The 10,778-nt window shown below is 40.9% G+C and overlaps 1 protein-coding gene across 1 annotated transcript; it reads right to left on the bottom strand.

The window, feature by feature from the left end:
* Nucleotides 1–4,086: 4,086 nt before the first annotated feature.
* LOC105906494 (troponin I, fast skeletal muscle-like) lies at nucleotides 4,087–10,024 on the bottom strand. The gene is made up of 6 exons (XM_012834647.2): nucleotides 9,863–10,024; nucleotides 5,728–5,763; nucleotides 5,453–5,581; nucleotides 5,227–5,316; nucleotides 4,749–4,925; nucleotides 4,087–4,424 (listed from the first exon to the last, which is right to left on the bottom strand). Exons 1-6 carry the CDS (start codon nucleotides 10,022–10,024, stop codon nucleotides 4,335–4,337), a joined length of 684 nt encoding a protein of 227 aa, XP_012690101.2. The 3' UTR covers nucleotides 4,087–4,334.
* Between the last annotated feature and the right edge of the window lie 754 nt (nucleotides 10,025–10,778).

Genomic DNA, 10,778 nt, shown 5'->3' with positions numbered 1-10,778 from the left:
TATGTTTTTAGTACTGGATGCCAATGAAAACTATATAACAGAGACAAGACTAGCCAATATTTGCCAATGTTTGACCACATAATGCTAACACTTAGTATTACAACCACAGCTGAATATATCCATAGGGATTAATATGTAATGCTGCTGGTTAAAGGAAATAATAAGTTTGCCATTAATAGGGGGGCTCTGGGGATGATGTGAGCCATTCTAAAGTTAGCTGTGAGGAATCCGCCCTTGCATTACCCGCTGCTCTCTCAGCAGCTATACTTAGGTGGAGCTCTCCTTGGTGCCTTGCATCTGCGCTGCCTGGGGTAACTTAAGATGCGGGGACAGCACTGAGGAGTATGGGAGGTTGTGGGGCTGGGGGGGTTGCTAAGGGAAGGGCTGCTTGGGCAGGGGGCTAGGGTCTAATGTCGCATGACCGTAGAAGGAAAGCAGAGGACACCCATGAACGAGGCAGCTCCGCTAATGATACTGGCTAAGAAGAGAGCAAAGCAGCTCCTCAATCTTCATCAGAATGACATGTGACTTGTCAGCGCTGCTTCTACTTAAGACTGCGGGTGAAGCGGAGAAGTGTTCTGGAACGGAGGCGGTAGCAGCAGGGGAGGATAGGAAGAAGTGTCAGCCTGTTTAATTAGAAGTCATTAAAATTTGACTGACAGAAGAAACACATTCAGTTTGTGTCCATCAGTCTGTCAGATACCTTCTCTTAACAAACGGAAAAAAAATCAGTAGGACCAGATTTGTGTGAACCTGTATGATACTATAATTGCATAGTTTTGTATACATTTTAATTTTCTTTAGTCTAAGGAGTACGTTTTACAAATATACTGGTATTTATAACATAACGTAGACCTATTTTTAGATGAATGCATGCTTTAATCCTTTTTAAGACACTGTTACAAATGTAACACAGTGAGATAGTAGAACACAGAGATTAAATTCCACACTGACACCTTGTGGTACAGGCAATGAACTACCTAAAATTCAACTAAGGTCAGGCTTCTCACAATTGTTAGGTCAGCTTTAAATAATTGTGTAATAGAGAAACAGAAATGTCAAATGACCTTTTAAATCAAAGTAAACATGTCAACCCATATTTACGACAGTTGTTTTAAAACTAGAAAGGAGATATGTTCCTAAACAGAGCAACCAATCCATCTTCCTGCAGTGAAACGCAGTGTGGTCTCTGGCACACAGCTCATTCAGAGTCATAATTCCCTGGTCGTTAGCTTGGCAGTGATCCTCACGGAGAAGCTCTTGGCCCCCTTGCCTCAGAGAGGTTGTTCAGCCTTCTACACCATGATACCTCACTGTGGTCAGGATGGACACAAGCTTCCTCCCCTGCTGAACCACACACGAATAGCATATCACAAAATAAAATGTTGCAACAGCCTTTATATCAAACAATATTACAATATTTGATGTTTTGGTATTTAGAAAATAGATATATGCAATGGTTGGGAAAAGCATTCAGTTGTATTCAGCATTTGTATTTGTAAAATATTTCATGCTGCATCAGATAACACTAAATAGTATGATATTATATGATTGATAATCAACTTACTTTTAAAAAACATGTTAAAAAAATATGCAAAAATTTAAAATTCACCTTGGCCAACTTTAGGCATCTTAGAAATCACATGTCTACCGGGGCTGCTAAAATGTACATGTTCTCGCTGATTTTATCTCACATTAACTACTGCTTACCCACCTGGTCTACTGCCAACTCCACTACCCTTAAACCAGTCATGTCTCTTTACAAACAGGCTCTCAAAATACTTGACAAAAAACCTAAATCACACCATCACTGTTCAGTCCTCCATAAGTACAGACTTTTAGGTTGGGACAACCTGATCACATTTAAGAACTGCTGTTTAATGTTCAAAATCCGGTTTAACCTGGCCCCCCCACCACTATGCAGCCTAGTCACGTTTAGAACAGCAGCAACCAGTGCTACTCGAGGGGCAGCAAGAGGAGACTGTGATATTCCTTTAAAAAAAAGTGTATTTGGACAGTCGGTTTTCTCAGTTAGGTCAGCCCGGGAATGGAACCATCTCCCTCAGAACATTAGAGAATCAACCTCATTTAACTGTTTTAAAAGTAATCTCAAAACATGGTTGATAAATAACCAAAAATGTGATCACTAGTGGGTAAGCAGTAGAACTTGTATAGCAGTAGAACTTGTATATTAGGATTGTATTTTATTTTATTGTATCTTATTTAATTTTTTTGATTTATTGTCAATGTTATGTTTGATATACGTTAATGCCTTTTTTAGGTTGTATTGCCTTTTTCAATCTGGCAGGGGGACTGCCAATGGAAACTAGCCTTTTGGCTATAATTGGGTGCATTTACATTTTAATGTTCATGAATGTACACTGTCCCTCTTGATCAAATAAACAAATTGATTGATTGATTGATTGACATAAAGACCTGATTCAAACATGGTACCTCTTTCCTTCAGAGTAGTCCTTGACTCTGCAGTCACATAAATCTACATAGGGAAAGTGTGACTGGCAGAATCCTGTTTGTAAGGCCACTATGACAACCGAGAGGCCAGCTAGACATTCTCACATAAACTGTGTTTACATACTCAAATAGTTCACATGCCCGGAAGACATGTACACAACACTTCCTGGCCGTATATCTTTTTAACAGCACACATGCTGCCTCTGCTCTTAAAGCGGCCATTAGGAAACTGAGTAGCGGCCAAACTGATACGGAACCCTTTAGAACTATATCTGTATACATTCTGAATACTAATGTCTCTAAAGCAACAGTGTTACAGGCACGATAACATTGTTTACAAAGGCACAAAGGCTGCACAGGCAGAGGGCTTTTGCAATACAAACAAACAAATCTGTTGCGTGTTTATCCCTGAAGTCACTTTTCCTACCGCTCTATTTTTTTGGGCTCCCGACACTCTTAGTGTAATGTAGATGATGGGTTGCGCCATAAACAGCAGTGACAGATGCCCCCTTCTGGCACGGAAAGTCACAACTTCAGTCTGTCATAACGATCTCTGGAGATAGGTTTGAGAAGGGTCGTTACGGCCAACACACCAAGTGATATATTTATATATACACACACAGCAAATATAACATGGAAAGAACCAGTCTCAAAATATCTAGGCGGTGTTAGCGTGTAGTCCTGTATAAGTGTGAACGAGGAGTGTAACTGAAAAGGCCTATGGTAATAATTTCAAGACTGTTGTGAGAGTCTTGTATAGACCATGGCATTACCTACAAGCATGAGTCTTCCCTGCATTAGTCTACCTCAGTCTGCCCACCCCTTCTCATCTCATCTCAATATTATACCAACCCACTGTCCATCCCTTTACTGGCTATACTAGCCCCTTGCACAGACTTAACCTCTTATATTCTGCACTGCATCTCTTTGCACTATCCACACACACAAAAGCACAAGAACACTATCTTTGCACTATCCACACAAGCACAAGAACACTATCTTTTTGCACTATCCACAGAAGCAGCACAAGAACACTTCCCTCCTGGGCATCTACACTGTCACAATCAATGCATATTCTACCATAGGGTCAGACCCATTCTTGTATCTGTAAACACCCCACTCCTTGTGAACATGTTCTCCCTATCAATCAATCAATCAATCAATCAATCAATCAATCAATCAAACTTTACTTGTAAGGCGCATTTCATACCAGGAGGTAACACAATGCGCCTCACAGAAGGAAAAATGGGGGGGGGGGTTCCAAACACTTGTAAAGACACAGATATTCAAGAGATGATAAATAAACAGGAAAAGACGTACTAACCACACTGGCACCGAAAAGGACTGCTCAGTACGGTTATCGTATACCCTATGTGTATGTGATTTATGTATGTATGTCTGTGAGTTGTACAAGTGTATAAGCTACTGGATGACCTAAATTTCCCTCGGGATTAATAAAGTATCCATCTATCTACAGTATCTATCTAGCAAAGAAAGTGAAACAAGTGAAAATGACCCCTCGGTTCATAGTAGACATAGCAGAGAGAGGTATTACATAGGTTTGCCTAACAGAAGAGCGTGTGTTGAAGGGCAGCAGAAAAGTATACAATGACAGAGATATGAAACAGTATGGTTGTTTTCAGATACAGTTTATTTACAATGGCCACCTCCCAATTAGACAAATGTAGAATAAGTGCAAGTAAGGGTGAATGTTTACAGTGGCCACCTACAGATTGTTAATCATAAATAGTGTGAGTAAGAGCATGATTGTTTTGGCATATGTGGCATTTGCTGGGTTACACAATAACCCAGCTAAAATGAGACATTCCATGAAGTTCCTCGATCGGCAGCACAAGATCCCTTTATGCCTCACCCTCAAACATCTTCTTCCTGCCGTCCATGCCAGCCTTGTCTTCAATGTTCTTACGCCAGTCGCCAACGGAATCTTTCTCCTGTGAGGCGCACAGTTGGGAGTGTAAAACAAGACGATGAGAAAAGGTGAGTCATCAGCTGTGAAGCATAAAGCGACAGCTGTCCACATGGCTGACGTATGAATCACTGTGACCCAGAGTAACATGTGTTACAATGTGGGTAAGGAATTAGGCGTGTCATTACTGTCAGTCCTCTATAAACACACTGGCATACTGAACAATGGGGTCATCACTGCCATCTAACTGGTCATTATGTTGAACTCTCAGAATGACATTAAATTGCATGTTGATTTTTTTTTCTCATGTCAATCGTGCCAAGATATACTGTAGTAGTTATGCACCCACCTCATCTTTCACCTCCTTCTTGACCTGCTTCAAGTTGGCTCTCAGATCCATGGACACATGGTGTTTGGAGCCAAGCAGGGCCTGGAGCATGTCATCAGCAGACATGCGCACCTTCTTCAAGGCCGGCTTCTTGAACTTACCCTTTAGGTCCTGCACTTTCATCCTCAGATCGTCAATCTAAGCACAAATGTTACAGGTAAAACAAATGAGAAACCATTCTACTGCTGTGGTCACAAGACTTGACATCCACACTGCCAGTAGGCTACTGACTGCGTGCCGACCTCAGACATTCGCCATTCTAAGTGTTCCCGTGGCACAAAAGCATGCAGGTGCTAGCCATACCAATGCATCGGTGTTTGAAAAGGAACACGACACTGACACAGAATATCTCCGTCCTAGTAGGTCACACTGGATTAATCTGTTTGTTCAGTGTGATGCTTTCTGTGACGTGGTATATGTAGTGAAATGTCAGTGGTACCTCCTTGTCGGCTTTGACAACTTTGCTTTCCATGTCATATCTCTGTTCATCCACGCTGTCGATCTGCTGGTGTAACGTTTTACACAGGTCCTGGAGCAGATGATGGAAAAGGATGGATAGTCATTAGTCAAATCAATGGTTTCACTAAAAGCTATCTCAGTTGGTCTATCAGAGTCATTTGTATACGGTATCATCAACTAACTGTTCAATATTATGAGGTGTGTACCTGTAGTTCTTGCATACTTGATGGGAATTCAGCGAAAGCACAGTTTTCCTCCATGTATCTCTGTTTTAATTCTACAGCTTGTTTGGCTTCAGCCTCCAGTAAAACCACACCTCTTGCGAGCATCATGCTCTGAAGGAATGTAGAGTTTCAACGATCATTAGCAAGACCAAAAGTTAGTTTTTCATTCTCATATGCTGTCACATTGCCGTATTGATTTGTTTTCTTCAATGAACTAAAGCACTTTATTCCTGAGAGTCTCAGGAAAAGTTTATTACCTTCAGGTGATGCCGACGGCTCGATGTCATCTTTTTCTGCCTTTTGAGTTCAGAAAATATTCATCATGAGCAATGAAATAAGAGTAATATCTATTCAAATGTTTTAAATGATAGTTGAGGTAGAAGAAATTTTAATATTACACAGAAGACAATATGTTTTTGTAGTAATTTCAAGTCTAGAAATAAACACTTACTCAGACATCTTGCCAGATTGTTGTTGCCAGACTCTGTGAATAGAAAACAGTTATTAACTTTAAACCATTCTTGACCAGAACTTCTCTCTGGTGGCACAGAAACTATTCTCTCTGAAAAGAAGAATATGACTGGAAGTTAGTTATGTCTAAAATTGGCCTGGGAGTGGAGTACCAGTTGTCTTTACAGCTATTTGGTACGTTCCCAAACAAAAGGTCAACAACAGCTGAGACTAGCCCTGCCTCTTAAAGAATTTCCTCAAGTATGTTCAGAGATTGTCAAGCAACGTCATCTCAAATGTCTTGTCTTCAAGCCTCAGTATTGTCTCAAGGAGACTGAGACTGAGACCTAGATCTTATTTAAAATAACCTCTTTAGTTTTTGATGGATGGTATATTACAGACACTATCAACATTATTCATAAATATTTCCCAATAGAGGATTTCTATAGTCTCAATATTTTGAGATCTATGTATAGTCAAGACCAACATTGCTTCCAACACATGTTCTCAGAGAACTAATGAGGCTAAGTGGAATCTTTGTGTGGAAGATTATTTCTCTCATCCTCCATCCAGCATCCTGAATCCAGCTAATTCATGGGAGCTCCACATATGATGAAATCCTTTAACCAAATCATTAGATTTATGAAAGATCATTGCAGCTGTGCCTATCTATGGAACCCCCTAAGGGTCATGGTAGTGAATATATTTCTGAGCTGCTTTTGTGCTCCCAATACTTTTGCTTGCAATATTTTTGCGTTAACTCAAAGTACTTTTGGATTCAATTTTGTGTTACCTCGAAAACAGAAGAGTATGCAAAAGTATTGTGGGAATATGCAAAAGTATTGGGAGGTAATGCAAAAACTGCTCATTAAAGAAAATCATCGCTATGACCCTTTAGGGCTCTGAAACTATCTGATGTTCATTTGTTTAAAATAATAAGAATGGTTATTATGTGATGCACACAAAATGTGAGTTTACAATTTACTCTAGATATTCAATCACAGGCACAAAAAAACATGGCAAAACAGTCAGAGAGTATCATAGAGTATCACTGATGGCCCACCTATGTGGCAGCTACTCAGGCTCCTGAGCCAGAGCCATACACTAAACCACCAAATCCCTGAGACTCAACACCCAAGTCTCCAAATCCCTTCGACTGTACACCTCTGGAGTCTAGTTAAGAAGGGACAAACTGAACCTGAAAGAAATGGAGAGAAGATCTCACCTATCAGCCCGAGGGAAAGATGACCAGAATATATCTGTTGTAGAGATGAGTGAGGTGGGCGAGCCTTAGACAGTAGAAATCTGATCAGAGCATATATAGTGCCCTCAGATGTCCAAGCCAAAGCCAACCTCTCTGTATGGCAGTAGATCCTGGCTTAAGCCAATGGGCTTTGTTGCCTCCTGGCATCCCATCTTACCCCTCCCTTATCCCTACCTCAGCCACAAGACGCCACAAGAAATATCCCTTCAAATACCTACGCTGCAAAAAAAAATAATAATACTGCACAATTTAGCCTGGTATAAATGCTTTGTTTGTGGGAATTTCATTTCTTACACGTGTCTGTTGCAGTAATATTTACCTGTTTAGTTAGGAAATTATAATGTCATTAATGTCGATAAACATTAGGTTTTAGTTTTTTCTTCCAATCAGTGCTGGCAAGGGGGGAAAAACTTTCATGTGTTGATACTGGGTTAGTAAATGTGACTTAATTATGAGACACAAGAACAAAGACGGAAGGAGATGGAAAGACCATAGGAGAAAGGCCACAGTCCCTGTGACGAGTGACCTACAGGACCCCCTCAGCAGTCCCACCTGTTCTGATCTATACTGGGTGTGTTTACTGATCACACTGAAGCTGTGGGAGGGGTTGACAGGTGTGAAAACTGTGAGCATGCCACATCCTCAGACACAGTGTAAATCACACACCATTCAACGCGTACAGCTACTGAAGATTTGAGGACCAACTATTGATAACATGGAAGTTACAGATTACTGAGTGACATTATATTAGATCTACATTTGCTTAATAGTAAAGTACGCATTTTACATCCGTTAATGGCACACCTTACATATTAAAATGTTCTAATCTTTTGATTGAAATAAAAAAGGAGAAACATTTTAACCTTCTTTTTGGCTGTCCCTGGTTGGCACTCAGATACAGACACATGATGGATTTCAGGACCATCGCCTCAATCTTCAGGTAATCAAACAATATCAAACTTTATGACACAGGATGTCATAACATTAGTCTAAGTAGGATCATGTCAGAAACACACATAGCTTAAACAAACCATGTTAGATACATTGAGTTACCTAAAGAAGTGTTGACATTTTTGCTTGAGTACGCAGTGATATGAAAATAAAAAGTGCATGTAGTGTTTCCTGATTTTCATGCAACCCCAAAATGAGAGCCAAAATAGAAATAGCTCGTATCACACACTCATTTGAGTGCTACGTCTATGGTGCCAGTGCACAAATGGCTGTGCCTTGACTTCACAAAGGACAATGTGCAGGCACAGTAGGTTCAGATACTGGATTCTTGTACTGTACTTAGTAAGACCCACTGGGGTTGTTCTGTCACCCGTGTATAATACAGTACCTCTCACTCACTCATAGACTCTAGTAGGGTGGAAGCATCAAGGTCTGATACACAAGAAGAAAGGGTCATAGCACAGCAGCCCTCAAACAGAAGGTTATGGTGAAAATCAAATAGATTATGGGTTGAAATATGTATAAACAGCAGTTTAGTTTAAGTGCATGCTTCTTTGTATTCCTGCCAACAATCAAGAGACAAATTTCATATTAAAACTAAATTAAATATGGAAGGTCGTGTTTTTTGTACATTGATTATCTTAAAGGACTCAAAATCCACATTGACACACAGTTTAGAATCAACTGATCACTCCAGCAAGAATCCAGTTACGAAACAGGAATCTACACGGCCTGTAGTATAAATCTGACATCTGGAATTTCACTCAAATACAAAAGTGATGCAAGTTTGCATAATCTGATCTGATAATCGGCAGGCGAGCAGTTGAATTTGACTACCTATTCTGTCAAAAGAATTGAGTGCACTCACCTCCGGCATACATTACTCATCAAAATTATGCATGCAACCCACCACTTTTTACACTTTTTGAAAGTAGGAACGTTTGACGTATGACGGAGGGCACGCAGCATCGAAAAGGACAGCTCTCACCCCAGCCACAGACTGTTTGCCCTCCTCCCCTCTGGGAGGCGCTACAGGGTGCTCCGTTCCCAGACCAGCAGGTTCAGGAACAGCTTCATCCCTGCGGCTGTCACTCTACTGAACTCTGCCCCCCACCCCCACACACATCTCCCTCAGTGACTGTACTTCCCCCCTCCACCCTGGCTTGACTGCCACACCCTCCTCCAGCCACTGAACATTTGCACTGTACTTCCCTCCTCCACCCTGGCTTGACTGCCATACCCTCCTCCAGCCACTGAACATTTGCACCAGAATGTTTTTTCTACCACTTATTACTGTCTTAATCGTACTTATACCATACAATACCTCTTAAATATAATATTACTAATACCTCTTTCACTTCATCTCACTTATTACCACCACTAATACTTACACCTGCACTTTACATATACTTATCATACCTACACTTCTTACCTCAATTGCTGCTATTCTTGTCCCAATTACTGTTCATATTGCATATCCATTTCTTACTGTTCATATTGCATATCTATTTCTTACTGTACATATCTATTTATTCACTTATTACACTTTACATATGCACATACTCTGCACTTTTTGCTATTTTGCACTTCTGGTTGGATGCTAAACTGCATTTCGTTGCCTCAGTACTTGTACTCTGTGCAATGACAATAAAGTTGAATCTAATCTAAATCTAAAAAAAAATCTAATGACGTACATCAGTGCTGAGACATATTACACATTCACCCACCTCCTCTTTCACCTCCTTCTTGACCTGCTTCAGGTTGGCCCTCAGATCTACGGATACCTTGTGTTTGGAGCCCAACAAGGCACTAAGCATGGCATCAGCCGACATGTGCACTTTCTTCAGGACTGGTTTCTTGAACTTGCCCTTGAGGTCCTGCACCTTCATCTTCGGGTCTTCAGTCTGCAGAGGTTACAGGTAACAAACACACTGTCCCTTCTAATCCAAAATTTTGTACAAATGTTATTAACATAAACAATTTGTATTAACATACTGTGACGATGTGATCGTCACTACAGATGAGTGGGATGGCTCATCGGAGGTCATCGGAGGCGTGCCCGTAAAACTGCGTTGCGGTCAGAGAGCATGTTTGGCACCCTGTAGACTAGGGTTTGAGTCTGGGTGGGGTGACCACACTCTCCCTTCGCTACACATATTCACCACATAACTTCTGGCAACCACTGTTTAACCAATAACCATCAATCATCATTGCAAGAACCCCACCCCCACCACCCACCCCCAGCAGTTTCAGGGCCACACAAAGTACCTACCTACCTTATTACCTTATTTGGTTCCCAAAAACAGCTCTGCAGAGGAAAACCATCTAAAGGTGCTGGCCCACGAGTTCCTGCAGTGGAAAAGCACCCTTAGATGATATCTGGAAGAGACTAAAAGGCCCAGTTCAAGGAAACTAATTTGGTTCTTCAAGCTTTTCTTTCTTTGTTCCACACCACAAATGTGAATGTAGTAGGACCCATTTGTGAAGAGGTTGTTATAAAAAAAAATCCGAAATTATTACAGTTCAGTGATGTGAGGATGGATCCATGGAGACCAGGATAGTGCTCTTGAAAGTGGTGACTTGTGACCACAAATAGAAGTCGAGCAGCGCTCCCAATTTAGTTTACATCCAAGCTGTGGTCTA

Source organism: Clupea harengus, chromosome 6 (assembly GCF_900700415.2).
Source record: "Clupea harengus chromosome 6, Ch_v2.0.2, whole genome shotgun sequence".
NCBI lineage: Eukaryota > Metazoa > Chordata > Actinopteri > Clupeiformes > Clupeidae > Clupea > Clupea harengus.
Note: the sequence above shows the minus strand (reverse complement) of the source record. Positions and strands in the feature narration are given on the sequence as shown.